This window comes from Ornithodoros turicata, chromosome 1 (genome assembly GCF_037126465.1).
Source record: "Ornithodoros turicata isolate Travis chromosome 1, ASM3712646v1, whole genome shotgun sequence".
Taxonomy (NCBI): Eukaryota; Metazoa; Arthropoda; class Arachnida; order Ixodida; family Argasidae; genus Ornithodoros; species Ornithodoros turicata.
The window spans coordinates 62,514,651-62,530,498 of NC_088201.1; the positions used below are offsets into that span (position 1 = coordinate 62,514,651).

General features: G+C 45.2%; 1 protein-coding gene across 2 annotated transcripts; it reads right to left on the reverse strand.

Moving 5' to 3' along the window:
- Positions 1-1,881: 1,881 nt before the first annotated feature.
- LOC135378306 (peptide methionine sulfoxide reductase MsrB-like) lies at positions 1,882-15,001 on the reverse strand. 2 transcript variants are annotated; one of them, XM_064611303.1, is made up of 6 exons: positions 14,609-15,001; positions 14,400-14,553; positions 14,095-14,207; positions 10,299-10,375; positions 3,771-3,918; positions 1,882-2,077 (listed from the first exon to the last, which is right to left on the reverse strand). In XM_064611303.1, exons 2-6 carry the CDS (start codon positions 14,536-14,538, stop codon positions 1,961-1,963), a joined length of 594 nt encoding a protein of 197 aa, XP_064467373.1. In that variant the 5' UTR covers positions 14,539-14,553; positions 14,609-15,001; the 3' UTR covers positions 1,882-1,960. The 2 variants fall into 2 exon arrangements, with proteins under 2 accessions (XP_064467373.1, XP_064467374.1); XM_064611304.1 differs by having other exon boundaries at positions 14,400-14,503; positions 14,609-14,999.
- Positions 15,002-15,848: the final 847 nt, after the last annotated feature.

Here is a 15,848-nt window from a genome sequence, read left to right on the forward strand (position 1 = left end):
AATATTTTCCGAAAAATGTTGACGAACACCCTGTGAATGACTTTTTTTCAAATTCGGCTAATTGCATTTATTACAACAGAAGATAGGTTTTCCTGTTTTGTACTGATAAACATCACTGTTCATTTAGCATCACTTTTGCTAGTTGGTTGTTTCCTTCACTCACGAAATAGGCATTGCTTCACATGCAATTAAATAAATGCCCGCATTCGGACATCCCGTCCGTCCCGACGGAACATAGCTGCAGAAGGAATCCGATTTTTACTAAACCATATAAGTGTCGATAAACACCCCCTGAATTTGCTTGAAAGCAAATCCCGAAAACCACATACTCTACGTATAATGAAGAAAAACAGAGTGTAAAGCGGGAGCGGCCGGCAAATGGAAACACGGTGCAGCAGAGGAGATACTCCTCAATCGGCACGAATTTCCGTCTGTCAGGGATTTACCACAGTGGCGGGATAAATCCCGATTTCGAAAGGATGGGAAGACAATAGGGAAGCCTTACTGTGTTCAACACCAGCTATTTTTAGAGAGTGACTTTTTCGGGTTAAATGCAGGCGATAATTGTGCCTTCGGGTGTTATCGGGCGTTTTTGTTTCTCCTCGTCTATAGGCCTCTTTCCGTTTACAAACAAAAGACGCCATTGTTGTGTGGACAACCACACGAACGCGACTCCTGATTGCTGTATGTAATTGCAGATTAATTCAGGTGTTGTCGAATGGTAATTTCTGGCAAACTGCGTCACATTATTCTCATTGTCTCGGACACTCTGTTAATTTGTTTTGCCCACACCGGCCTTGTGACGTCACTCGCGGAAACTGGTCTAAGTCATTTCCTAATCTTTGTTTTTTTGCGGGATCATGACAGTCCAGCGGTAATCCCCAAAGGCATAGACAGTGTTGACACACATGGGTGTAGCTGGGAACGTAAGTAACCCATTCTTACATGTGTTACACGTGGCGACCTTTGTTCGTTTTCAGTGGAAACGTCACTTCAGGATTTCATAGTGACTGGAATTCGGGGAGAAATCGGGTTTAACACGAACTGGTCGGAGGTCAGTTCGGGGGTGGCCGGAATCTGGTTGAACCCGAAAAAGTCACTCTCTAGCTATTTTCTCCTACAATGAAACTGGTGTGCAAACATTATGCACAGCAGATGACGTGTGTACAGAAGTTTTACCTCGATGCTTTTGATACGTCCTAAAATAATGATATGCAGAAATGAAGACGTTCACATTTACTGTAAAACAGGACGCAGGTATCACATGAGTAGAATTTGCAGGATTGACCATGCTTCGTCATCGCACTAAATGACTTACGTGTCCAGTGTTGCTTGTGGTCGCGCTTGTACAGCCGTACAAGCACAAACAATACAACCTCATACTTCCGACGCAGCAATGTGAAGCATGCGGATCTGGGGTACCCTAAACGTACTGGTCATTGCAAAAGTCGAAAAAACAACAACAAAAAAATCAACAGCAGCTGCGTACGGCAGGAAGGTGAGAGCAGATTCGCCTTCAGTACGGTTTCGCACCTCCTCGCCGCTTGGGGCGCTGTCATCGCCTCCTCGAAGCACTAGCGCACGGGGCCTATAAACATTAATCAATGGCGTAGAAAGCGCCATCTACACCATTCTAAATGATTTGCTGAAAAAAAAAAAGACGAGCATACCAATGCACAGCATTGGATTTGGAAAATTTAAAAGCAAATAATAAATTACTTATGCCAGCACTACACTACTAAAATCAGTAAAATCTGTTCTCACAGCAGCTACCTCGAATTCTTGCCACTTGTGGGAGAAATTAAAGATCAGTAAAGCTGGGAAATTTGGGAGCAGCATGAACAGCTAAGGTGCAAACAAAGATTTCCATGGCTAATCACATACGCTTTGCACTTTCTGTAGTATTCAAATTTCTAGGTTCACAAAGGAGCTTCCCACCCGGTGGTGGATGAATGAAGACTCATTGTGAAGGTTCTTCAGGGGCTGGCCTGAAGTTGAGGGCGATGCTGTTAATGCAGAAACGGAGCCGAGTTGGAAGGGGCCCGTCGGTGAATACATGACCCAAGTGGGAGTTACACTACAATGGGGGAAAAAGTCTGTAAGCTATACATATATTCCTAATGCAAAGCTTGAGTCTTATTTACCATGCATATTGCTTTTTGCGGCTTATACATTGCAAAATACTCTAAAACACAAGTTCAAAGCTACACAAGTAACAATACTACAGAATTTATCCAATCCTGTGTCCTATACAAATTCATAAAACTAAAACATGGTGACTTGAAACACGGCTTGAACCTGGACAATGCGGCTATTGTACTGTATTAGTTAATGGGCGCAGGACCACCATGTGCTACACCACAAGTACTTAGGAATTAGAAATGACAAACATTAAGTGCAGTAGGAAGACAATTTTCGCTGTTTTTTTTTTTGCAACCTTAATAAATATTCCATTTAACACTATATTGTAGCTTTCTGAAATAAATGAAGCAAACATACACAGGTTTCGAGTTTACTGGCGTTTCTCATTATATATCCCGTTAAAACTGCACTGACATGGCAAATGCCAAAAAGAGCAAGCACTGCATGCACTGCAGATGCTATGTGTGCTCTGTTTGCAATTATTTCCCTAATGCTTTCATCTTGAGGAAAAAATCATGTAAATATTCATTAGGCATCGTGATTTGACGGCACCTACTTGGACATAAATTAACTCTGAAGTGATCGCAGATTGTTTTTCATGTGTACTCTTGTACTTCCAACTGTAACTAAATTATGATTCAATTTTAACTGAGGTCAGCTACGTTTCGAGCGAAGCACAAGTGACATTGGAGAGGGCTGGTTACGATTAGAGCCTGAAGTTCTAGGGTTCCCAATTCTTCCCCGAATTTGCATCCCGTATTGAAGGGTGCCTCTTTAGGGTGAAACCAGATTTTTTTGCCGTCAAATTGCTCTAACTGGGATGTCCGCAGGAATGCTCTAATCTGCTTGTTTGGCAGCAAATGCAGTTCAATCACAGTTTGTATCAAATCACTACAGTTACTTGGAGTAACTAAGCCCGATTTCTCCCCGAATTTAGCATGCTGGAAGTTTTTTCAGCCGAATTCACACAAATTTAGTGCACATGCTTATTTACCCGATTTTTTACCCCCTGAATTCAGAAAAAATATTTCCCAAAGACTTCAGGCCCTAGTTATGATTCATGACAATAGGAAAGCGCGAGGAACACGTAAAGTGCTCTCCTGTCGTCTTCGTGCGATGTGTTGCTCATCCTTTCGTGTTTTCCTATCATCATGCATACACTGCTAGTGTAGTCTTAGTGTAGTGTCCCAAATTCTTGGTGAAAAGAACCTGACGGTGAAATACTATTGACATGATGGCAATTGATGTTCTGAAGCTGGAACACAGAATAAGGGATGAATACATACAAAGCCTCAAGTGTCTAAGAAATTAATGATGAAAGAAGGAAGTCACTGAAAAGGTTAGCCAGCTGTAGGACGCGAACCCACATCTTCTGGATTACTGGTCCAGGGCTCTTACCAATTGAGCTAGGCTAACACACAGTGTGAGAGTGGTTGGTTTGTCCCTTCATATGATGCACCCTTGGAAGTCACTGGGGAGGTGTGTTAGCTTAGCTTGTGGACCGGCTTGTGGCAGCTGGCTAACCTTTTTAGTGACTTCCTTCTTTCATCATTTACTACTGACAGTTGAGAGTTACATCCTATACAGACCATGACAGTGTTTAGTGCTAAATGAAGTGAGGGAGTTACCTGTTTACAAAGAACTTCCGTGCGTACCATGCCATGAGAGGTATCCTCCCTCCGTCTAATATTGGACTGAGATTCATCGCCATTCACAGTGCCTAGTGCCATGTAGAATGATGGCCAGCCACAATTGGACACAAACTTGTGCTCAGAGCTGGAAAGCATGCATTGTTTGGTGACCCACTGGCACATTGCAACTAAGTGCACTGATGCTTGCACAGATTAAAATAGTATATGTCACTTACAACGCATTGAATCAACAATGGTATTGAAGGAACATGATGGAAATTAACTGTTCCGAGGCTAACACGCAAACAGACGAACACAACACAAGCCTCGAGGTGCCTTTCAACATGAAAGCTTCAAATATGGCAGTCGTCGAAAAAGCCAGACAGTGGCGGGAATTGAACCACGCACCTCTCAATACCCGGTAAGAGTGTACCAACCACTATGCTATGCTGGCAACAGCTTGCAGACGACTTGCCGAGGCACCTTATTCAAGGAGTGGGACATGATGATGATGATGATTGGGATTTTTTTGGCGCAGCGACAACGAAGGTCATAATGCGCCAAGGTTGGTGAAAGTTAAAATTGTAGTGATTTATTTAAAACCACAAGGTAGCATAGATAAAAGAGCAAACGGGATTAAAAAGTTACAACTTGTCGAGTATACCGACGTCTCTAAAAAACTTAAAAACGTTCTCAAAATGAACAAGAGGTTCATCACCCAGTAAAAGAGCTGGATGAAAAGGAATAAAGTTCTTATAAAAGTGCTGAAAGTAGCGTTGACGATGAAAATTGTACAAAGGGCATTCTATGAGAATGTGTATAATGGAAAGTTGTGTATCGCAGTTCATACAATGTGGTGGCTCCTCTCCCTCAAGTAGGAACCCATGTGTAACATATGTGTGTCCTATCCTTAGCCGGCAACGTGTTCTCTCTTGAAGCCGGTTTTCAAGAGGATAAGTAGACCTCCCAATTTTACCTTTGATGAGACGGAGTTTATTATTGGTTTGAGTTTCCCAAAACTGCTGCCACCTCACCTTCATTTTGTATTTTAACACGCGAACTAAATCCCCAAACGGCACATCAAAAGGGGTAACATCATCGGACTGCAGGATGGCAGCTGCAGCCCGGTCAGCACATTCATTTCCTGCAATGCCCACATGGCTGGGCACCCAGCAAATGGTTAGCTTGTACCCTTTGCTAGTGATCAATGATGCTAAATGTCTCGCACGTTGAATAAGGCAGTTTTTTGTTTTATGGAAGCTACATATCGCATGCAAGGCACTAAGAGAGTCAGTGTAGATGACTGATGATGTGATATGATTCTGTAAGATAAAGTTAAGCGCCAAAATTATAGCATAAACTTCAGCGCTGAATATTGACATCACCAGATTTAGGCGATGTGCCCTTGTCGATGTTGTCGTTACCATTGCGCACGATACGCCTGTGCTTGTTTTTGATCCGTCTGTGTAAAGGTCCACATGATCACCAAAACTGTTTCTGAGGTGTTTAAATTCTTGTTGCAGTACAACTGAGGAGGTATCGGTTTTCCTGTATTTGGTTAATGAGTAGTTTGACTGTGTTGGTGCTGACCATGGAGGAAGATCTTTGCCAGATTCGGATACCAAGGAATTGTATTCAGTGAAATTATAACATTGAACCTGGTGTGCAATACGCATGGACAAGGGACATGTAGCAGAGGGTCTGTTAAGGAACAGCTGCCTAAGACGTGTACTTTTGACACATGGAAGCGTCGCATGTTGAGGGTAACTTTTCGTCCTCAACGCATAACGGATAGCGAGATAAGTACGTCGCCTCTCGAGGGACATCTCACCACTTTCAACATATAGGCTTTGTACTGGTGAGGTCCGGAAAGCTCCGAGGACTAGTCGTAGCCCTTGGTGGTGTATGGGGTCCAGACGTTTCAATGTGGAGGGGCGTGCCGATCCGTAGACGATGCTTCCATAGTCTAGCCTTGATCGGACAACAGAGGTGAAAATACTGTGAAGAGTCTGTTGATCTGCTCCCCAAGACCTGTGCGAGAGGACTTTTAACAGATCCAAAGATTTTGTACATTTCACTTTCAGGTTACTTATATGTGGCAAGAAAGTGAGTTTCCTATCAAAAATCAGGCCCAAGAATTTGTGTTCCGGCCTGACTGCAAGAGATATCCCGTTCATCTGAAGAGATGGATCAGGAAGCACCCCTCTCCGCCTTGAAAAGGGCACGCACACAGTTTTGTCTGCTGAAAACTTGAAGCCGTTCTCAGTGGACCATTTACTCAGTTTGTTAATGGCAAGTTGCAACTGTCTTTCGCATGTGGCTAAGTTAGAGGATGAACATGAAATCTGTAAATCGTCGACATAGAGTGAGTATGTGATAGTCGCGGGTAACGCTTTGGCAACAGAGTTCATTTTGAGAAGAAACAGGGTGACACTCAGCACACATCCCTGCGGTACGCCATTCTCTTGTACAAACGGGCGGGAAAGAGTCGTACCGAGTCGCACCCTAAACGTTCTTCCAGTGAGGAAGTCCGAAATGCACTGGAAAAGGCGCCCGCGTATTCCGCACGATTTGAGATCAAGCAATATGCCGTACCGCCAAGTTGTGTCATATGCCTTTTCTAGGTCAAAAAAGATTGATACACAGAGTTGTTTTTTAACGAAGGCTTCGCGAATAGTAGTTTCCAGACGAACAAGATGATCAGTGGTAGAACAGCCAGCCCGGAATCCACACTGGTATCTGTCAAGCAGGTTATGTTGTTCTAGGTAATACACGAGGCGGCTGTTCACCACTCGTTCGAATGTCTTTCCTAAGCAACTCGTGAGTGCTACAGGCCTGTAGCTTGTTGGGTTTGAAGCTTCTTTCCCTGGCTTCAAAAGCGGTATGATTGTTGCAGTCTTCCAATTGGAAGGAAGGTGCCCTTCTTGCCAAATTAAATTGAAGAAATATAGTAGTGCTTCTTGGGAAGTTTTAGACAAATGCTGGAGCATGGAATATGTTATACGATCTGGTCCAGGTGATGTTTGCTTTGTTATTGACAGAGCTTTCAAGAGTTCAATCATTGTGAAAGGCATGTTGTAGAGGCACCTGTCACCTCCACTGCTTTGAATTGTTGCTTTTTCAGCACTTTTCTTAATTTTTATGAAGTCTCTACTGTAATGTGACGAACTGGAGACGTTTTGGAAGTGCTCGCCAAGGACATTGGCCTGTTCACTCATGTTTTTGCAAGGTACTCCATTAACTTGTAAGAGTGGTATTGTGAATCCTGTGTAATCGCCCTTAATTTTTCTAACTCTGTCCCAAACCACTTTAGAAGAAGTGTTGCTGTTCAAAGATGACAAGAAGCTCTTCCACGATGCACGTTTAGCTTCTTTTCTTGTCCACTTAGCTTTCGCTCGAGCTCTCTTAAATCGGATCAAGTTGTCTGGAGTCGGGTACCTACGAAAGATACCCCACGCTCGATTTTGATCTTTCCGCGTTTTCCCGCATTCATCTGTCCACCAAGGTTTGGGACGCTTGGGGAGACGGCCAGATGTCTGCGGGATAGATCGCTCAGCAGCATTTATAATTATCCCGGTGACAAAACGGTTTGCATCTTCAACAGACCTACCAGCTAAGGATGATGCCACAAGACTGGCTTCCTTTTGGAACAAGTTCCAGTCAGCCTTGGACAGTTTCCATCGTGGTGGTCGTGTAAGAAAAGTGTTTGTGGAACCATGAATTGTCAGGACTACGGGGAAGTGGTCACTCCCACGAGGGTTCTGTTCAACGGTCCAGTCAATACAATTATAAATGGAAGGACTACTAAGAGATATGTCTAAGGATGAAAACCTTTGTGTTGAGGAGTTTATATATGTATGTAATCCTGTGTTTAGTAGACAGACTGGTCGTGAAAGGAATAACCTTTCTACCATTTTCCCCCGGCTATCTACCTTTGAACTGCCCCACAAGGGATTGTGGGCATTCAGGTCACCTAGAATTAGGTATGGCTGAGGAAGTTGGTCACAGAGCTGTTCCAAATCTCTCTGTTCTATTACCACTGAAGGGGGCAGGTACAGTGAACATATCGTAATGACCCTGTCCAGGCATACCTGGACAGCTACTGCTTCCAAATGTGTCACGAGTGGGATCTGTTTTGCAGGTGTGGATAGTGGAAGGACCACAGCCACACCTCCAGATGTACGTGTGGTGTTAATACGATCCTTTCTGAAAACATTGTGTCTGCGAAATGGGTTTACACTTTGTTCATTCAGATATGTCTCTTGTAAGCAAAAACAGACTGCATTGTATTTTTCAAAAAGGTCGTGAATGTCATTTATATTTGAAAAGAGGCCTCGACAATTCCACTGAAGGATTACCTGTCCCATAAAGAAAGTAGTGATAAATAGCAACAAAGAGAGACTGTACATTATGTGGGAGGTGTAACCCTTGGGGGCTTATGCTTCCCTAGGGACGTACTACCCCTGCCTCGGCCTCCTTTTTTCGTTCTCTGTTCCTTCCATGGGGAAGGATTGGGGGGAAGGCTTGACGATGATTTCTGCGACATGCAGTCATCATCGTCAACATCCATCGTGTGTGTGGCAGCCTGGGATGAGCCCCCTGTGAGCCCGTCCCAAACTGACAGCTCGCCATCAACCTCCGTAGAGGTTGTGGCCGCTACTTCCCGGCTGCCCACCTGAGCAGCTGGTGCCAGCGGAAGCAAGCTCTCCGCAGGCTTTTCTTGTGTGGGGGGAGTGTGGGGTGGAGACCCAGAAGTCTGCGTCTCCACAGATTTCCGCAGTGGTGCCACCCCCCGCCGCACCACTTCGGAGAACGTGCCTTTTCTGGCAAATTCTACCTGTGTCTTTGCTTCTCTGTATGAGATATTCTGTGTTACTTTCATTTTGAGTATTTCTTTCTCTTCCTGCCAACGGGGGCAGGACCTGGAGTAGACTGGGTGGCTCCCTTTACAGTTTGCACAGCGGACTTCGTTTGCACAGGACTCTGCAGAGTGGTCCATGCCAGCACATTTTGGACAGATCGCGTGTCCTCGACAGACCTGCGAATCATGTCCAAAACGCTGGCACTTGAAACAGCGTCGCGGATTCGGGATATACGGACGTACATGGCAGTGAAGATAGCCTGCTTTGATGGTCTGAGGAAGCCTGTGCAATTGAAAGGAAAGGACAATGTGCCTCGTCGGGATGTCTTTACCATCCCGACGCATCACAATTCTCCTCGCCGTCACAACGCCTTGGTCTTTAAGCCCTTCCTCGATCTCAGTGTCTGAGCAGTCAAGGAGTTGAGACTCTGAGATGACGCCCTTCACGATGTTAAGTGTTCGGTGTGTGGTCACAGTGACTGATATATCGGCAATTTTGTCAAGTGAAAGGAGAGCGGAGCTTTGTTGCCTTGTGGTTACTTCAATTTGGAGATCTCCTGTGGTCAGCTTTCGAGCATTATAAGACTTCCTTATTGTCCTTTCTAAGTCTCTTGCAATAGTGAATGGGGATACCTTAGCCATGGGTTTGGTCTCATCTTCCGAGTGGACTATGAGGAACTTCGCAAACCAAGGTTCAGGAGTCAAGTCGAGGATTTGCATAGCTGGTGCATCGGTGCAGCGCCTCTTTTGGCGCTGATCATGTTTTTTTATACGAGATGAATCCATAAAAGAGAAGACTGATTCAGTGCAGGAGGTGTGTCGCCCACCATCGAGCCCAACGAGGGAACGTGTCCCACACGCTAACACTTGCCTCTGCACTATACCCAAGTGCAGCTTCTGGAGAGTGAAAGACTGCCCAAGGTTGACCCTTGCTGCCAAAGAAGGTGAAAAGAGGAAAAGGAGAGAAAGAAGGAGACCAAGGAAGAGAAAGTAATGAAAAGGGAGATGGCGACTAGCTGAATAATCCTGGCCGGGTCTTCCAGGACCACCCGACTATGGGAAGCAGGGGCCAAAGCGGTGTGTTGCTTTCCCGGAGGGGCCCAGAAGGGTCCTAAACAACCTCCGGGTCCACTCAACCGCCAGGATCCCCCTTTCCCCAGACACGGGAAAGCCACGCACAGCTATACGTGGGGGTCTCCCTCCTGCGGCGACCCAACCGTTGGTGCAGGAGGGGGCTACTGCGGCTGCTGCCGGGCGATGGGGGCGCCAAGTTCCCGACGCCGGGGGAGTGGGACATGCCTCAGTACAGTTACTACGGGTGGTACAGAATGGGTGGACCTAGGATTTTTCTGAGGGGGGGGCCCAGCCTTGGACAGCGTGCTAGATACACTATGTAAAGACAGAAATTCAGGAGGGGTCAAGGCATCCCCCCCCTCCTGGATCCGTACCTGGTGAAAAGACATGTAGGAAAGAATGGTAAGAGGGTGAGAGCATGTCCCATTCATTGAATGAGATCCCTTTGCAAGTCGTTGCCAGCACAGCATAGTGGTTAACACACTCGACCTCTACTCTACATACACTACAGAGAAGGACATACCCATGTCCTTCTCTGACATGAGTATGCCACGCGTTAATTATGGATGATACCAGAAATGTATGCGTACCTGAATAAATCTGCTCCACACGCGACACAAGTGTAGGTTCCTTTGGCTTTGTGATTTACCCATTTGCCACGATTTGCCTGTAAAATAGGTCGGGAAAGATGCTGCACTCTTAAGAAGAAACAACAAATCATTCTGTAACCTAAGGTTAGCAAGAACAATACTTCGAGGAAACAAGGTCTGTTACTTGAAAACAAAAAAGGAAAGCAGGACAATATACAACAGAAGCATCGTTTACCGCACATCTATTTATTCACCAAACATTAAAGGCTCACAGCATGGGAACAACAAAGCAGACTGCTCATGCCTGCAGCTTAAAGAGGAATTTCAGTGGAATTTAAAGGTATTTGACGTTTTGGGCATTTGTTGCTTCTACAAATGGAACCCCTCTGTGGACAGCCTGCACATGTCATTTCACAGGTGTGCTGTGCATGTTGTTTTCACCCATAAACCACAGAAAAGCATGCACTCAGGCCAGGGCTTTACGTAGGATTTTGATCTTTTTTGCTTGGGGGAGGGGGGTGAAACTAAGTAACCCTGACAAGTTCATGTTAAATTCTTCGAGCTGTACATCTGGCCAGTTATAGAGTTGCAGACTATTACAACTCAATATGCCAATTTATCTTCAGACAATATTTTAAATGTGCATGATGCATAAAAACTATAATGCAAACAAGATGAGGAAGGAGATAAAAACCAGAGACAGGAAGAACTCAAGATGAAAGCCACACAATCTTAAGATCTCTTGAGATCACGTGTGTTTTGTCTTTAGTTCTCACAGGTTATTATCTTCCTCGTTATCATGCACCAGCCTGCCTGCGCCCTTTTCTTAAATTCTGTGTTAGCGCCGTGAAGCAACTATGAGCAGCGTACACACGTGGACATCAGGAAAGGGGGGGACAGCACCCTTGCCCTTCTGCAAGTAAGCCATCTCAGAGGCCTATCTAGTACTGGGCAGATTATGCATTCACATGGCTAACTCTATGTTTGCGTGTTCTCACGCTCCAATTTGTGTAGGAGGCACATACAGGATGGATTTCTATCATCTGCTGTACGTCATTACAAGGGTGCACCCAGCAGCATCACACAAATGACATACACAGATATTGTACTGTACTGTACAAGGTGTATCTGGTGTAGGTGCACTGTGTATAGGGTGTCCCAGAAAACATGTCATTGAATTCTAAAAACTACGCCAACTAGAATCATGCGATCAACGGCATTTGTTCTTACTAGTTTTTTGCCACCTCCTAATGTGCATGTCATGAACCTAAGTTTAATTATGTGAATTTTTGCGAAGAGTACTCGGAAATTTGCCAAGTAAAGGTCACTTTTTTACCCACAAACATGAAGAGTGTGCCAAATTTACTCAAATTCAAATAATTGACAATGATATTCAGGATCTATCCTATCAGGAAAAATAGCCGAACATCATGCTTCTCGGGACACTTGAGTATAACGTGTGAGGACTTTTTTAGCGCAATCGCTGTCAGTCCGACGAAAGGAGGTTGGAAACCCAGCCCACAGAGCAATAGTAGAAAAAGTAACAGTTCCAGAAATTGGGAGAGGGAAGGTATGGTCCCAGCCGAAGCCGGGCGCGATAAGGTATGTCTGTGTTATCCCTTTCTACCATTCCGGTGTGGGCTGGGTTTCCAACCACCTTTGAAATGATTTCACTGAAAAATTTGCCATACGTTATCCTCTGCGAGCTCCGCAGAGCTTGATTTTCGGCTATTTTTTCCGATACGATAGCTCTTCAATATTCCTGTCAACTATCATTAATTTGAGTAACTTCGGCACGCTCTTCACATTGGTGGGGTAAAAAGGTGACCTGTACTTGGCAAATTTCTGAGTTCAGTTCGCAAAAATTTACATAATTAAACTTAGGTTCCATGACATGCACATCAGGAGGTGGCAAAAACCTAGTAAGAACAAATACCGTTGGCACCAATATTCTATGTGGCGTAGTTTTTTCATTAAAATTCAATGACACGTTTTCTGGGACACCCTGTATATGAAGAACAAGTATGGGGGAAGGAATAGGGACTAGGATTGAAGCACAGGGACTGAAAATTTTTGTGCCAAGCAAGGCACAAAAGTTGTGTCAAGGATGCATCGGCTACAGGGCTCAAGCTTTATTCCTGTCACAGCAACAACAACGAAACAGAGAACAGTACTGCACTCACATATTTGTTTGTTTGTTCCCATTGCCTTAACCCAAACATCTGTGATGTCTAAGCCATGTTGACAACTGTATTTTGCATATACATTTGAGCAGGGTGTCGAACCGAAACGTTTTTCGTTCCGGTTTTCGTTCTGGTTACATCATAAATGATCCGGTACCGGTTCTGCTCCGGAGCAAAAAAATAACGGTTCATACCGGTTTTTAACCGGTTCCGCTTCTGCTAGGAATATTCATCTCCACACAAAAAAATCAATGTTACAAAATGTAAACCCGTTTATTCCGCATACATGGTATTTAATATTAATAGACAGCTGGGAAATTGGTAGCTCATGGTTCCTGTAGGTTACTGTCTGTTCAAATGGGCTTTCTCCTTTCTTGAAGCACGTGCTACAAGCGGACTTGTTTGTCGTGATGTCATACGTAAAGTACTTTCTTGCTGGGTTGGAGCGATCGCGTCCCATCCGAATGTCTGTTGCTACTGTCTAGCCAGCAAGCACCACCGCACGAGTAGGACGCAAATCGAGAGACACCTTCACTCGCAAACGCGCTCGACGGCTCCGTTTTACTTTCTTCGTGTCCTGTCCACAAAAGAGTTGCCACTTCGCACGGGCTTGCCCTCGCGTATACGTAAAGGTATTCAACTTAGCTGTTCTCCAACAAGGGACGCGTTGCGCGACATTACCGATAAAGAAGCAGTTCTGCAGCCCCCTTGGGTCGCTGTTTAGTTGAGAAGAGTTGGCGGGGATCAAATTAAAACGAACACTACGGCACATTGCTAGAGAGTCACATGTACCTCTAAGTCTGTGTGCGTGCGCGATAAACCATTACAAAGGGAGCCTAAGGGTCATAGTATACCGACATACATTCCACCGTAACCGTAACCCTCGTATAGTATCCATGACATGACTTCAGAGCAGAAGACGTCTGTTTCACTCGCCTATCCGTAGTCCAAACCGGCGAAGTTTTTTCTTGGACCGAAAACCGTTAAATATATTTTTCGGTTTCCCTCCTGAGCGAAAAAAACGTATACGGTTTCGATTCCGTTCCGGTTCGCACGAAAATAGTGTTTTTTTTTGTTTTCGGTTCCGGTTTTCGGTTCGCTCCGACACCCTGCATTTGAGCAGATTCTCTGCATTATAGCGTAGCACAGCTTTTTGAACTCTGCTTTGTGTCACACATTCATTGTTGGAATAACACACATGATAAAATAACAAAGAGTACCATAGTGGGCTATACAATGCAACTGACTAACCCTGCGATAACACCACAATGACTGGACAGTACACGCTATGTGAAAGCCGTTGTGTGAATCAGTAACGTTGCACAAGAATGACTTGGCTGTACATTTAAATACATCCAACATATATGCCATGTATAAGGTCATCCATATCTGTTGTATCCTCTGGTCAGGTTCACGTTGAACCACGCCCGCTAAACCAACAAGGAAACTCCTCATACTCGACGCATCTAAACTTATCTGAGAGCTCCTAACACAGTGTGTATATTCTTCAGTGTATGTATGTTACAAAATGGCAACGCATGCAAACAAGTTCACATTAAAACAGTTACAAGGCGGGACGTTTCCACAACTGACAGCTTTTCCAAAAGACTTACCTGTTCGGTACCCCTTTGACGACAGACGTAGAACTGGTCGGGAGTTAATTTTTCTTTCCATTCCTTTTCGGTAATGTCTTTGGGATCCTTCTTCTGGTCCATCGTGTTAATGCCTGCCAGAACCGTGAAAGCCAAAAATAATCAGAGCGTGACGCAAAACAACACAAGCAGGCAAAGCCGCGACTCTACGGTTCTCGCTTTGCGACAGTGAATGGGAGTGTCGACGGGCTTCTTTTGCCCTTTCGGTGTTTCGGGTGGCAGCGTTCAATATAAAAGTTCAAAAACCCGTTTGGGTCTTGCGTTACCTGTAACGTGCACACTTCGGGCCACAAGCCTATTACCGGGTTGCCTGGGAGCACTCCTACGTGCCCTAAAAAGGCATTCGCCGAATTCCTTGTGCAGAGGCCTCCTTAAATATGCCGCAGCGCATCGAAGGGTCAGCATCCAATACTACCGACACTGCTCAGCATTACCAGTGTAAATAACGTTGCTAGCCTAAGCACGTAAGATTTACCCTTTCCAAAACACTGTGCGAGCAGCGCATTAATGACGTTGCACCACGATGTTGATAAAACTGGCAGAGCCGGCAAAGCCGAACTGACGAGACATATGAGCCGGTAATAACAATAATGCCAACGCAAAGCGCAAAGCCGCTAGAGGCGTGCGCCCATGCGCTCACGAGATCACGAAATTCTGTTCGGCGATGATTCTGTTGGCTATTCCGCTATTCCCTTTGAAACTGCGGACGCGCGCAGTGTGTACTGCGCGTCCTAGCCTCCCCTCCTCAGATCAGATTATCCTATTCCTTCATCTTGCTTGTTCTTCTCCACCGGAACTCAAGTCACTCAAGTCTTCTCTTTTGTCAAACCCGAGCGCCTCAGTTAGGGAGTTTGTGTCGGCTTGGGGGGCAATGCGTTCGCAGTTCACAGTTCACCACAATGTGTTCTATAGTCTCCGCGTCTTCCTCGCAGATGGCGCACACTGTGCTCGTTTTGTCCCTGTCCTTGTTAATCTTCGCCCACCCACGGGGCCCACCATTCCCTGGTCCTCAACGCTGAACTTCCAATAGAATTGTCAAAAAATCTTTCCGGTCTAATATCCCTTTTCCCTTTTGCATAAGTCTGCAATGGGCTTTTGGTGGATACTACGCTTTGCCAGTTCTTCGCCAGCTGATCCGACCTGTCACTACAGGGTGCGGCAAGATCTTCGGACACATTTCAAAATAGCGTTAAAAATCGTATGCATGTCTGATAACAACGAAGTTTGGTACACTACACTCTAAAAACAGAGCTTCACCGCATAGCACGCTCTGCGTCAGCCATTGCCACGAACGATAGAGATCGCTTCTGATTCAAAGGGAGAGAGGGGGGAGGGGGCGTTTTTGTGTCAATTTGGATACATGATAATTGACACAAAAAAGGCGTACGCCTCCCTCTCTCCTCGAATAAGGAGCGACAACCCTATCATTCGTGACAATGGTTGGCGCAAAGCGTGCCATGCGGTGAAGTTCAGTTTGTAGGGTGTACCGTAGTTTTGTCAGAAGTTTCCGAAAAACACAAGCTTTAATTTATACGAGATTAATTTTCTGAGTCGAAGAATGCTGGAGCCCATTAATTTTGAATCAGAGAGTCGAACCGAACCCGAACCAAAAACCGTTATTTTTGGCCGAACCGAACTGAACCGAACCGAAACATCGACGCCATCTTGGAGCTGAACCGGAACTGAACCGTTAAAAAATACCGGTAACCGCTTCA

What these genes read in the sequence shown, in the direction of transcription:
- LOC135378306 (XM_064611303.1), bottom strand. Translation starts at nt 14,538, where the DNA reads ATGCTGACCCTTCGATGCGCTGCGGCATATTTAAGGAGGCCTCTGCAC. An exon ending in CCGAAGTGTGCACGTTACAG is followed by an intron (nt 14,208 to 14,399) that starts GTAACGCAAGAC and finishes CGGTTCTGGCAG; the next exon opens with GCATTAACACGATGGACCAG. An exon ending in CGGAAGTTCTTTGTAAACAG is followed by an intron (nt 2,078 to 3,770) that starts GTAACTCCCTCA and finishes CCCCCATTGTAG; the next exon opens with TGTAACTCCCACTTGGGTCA.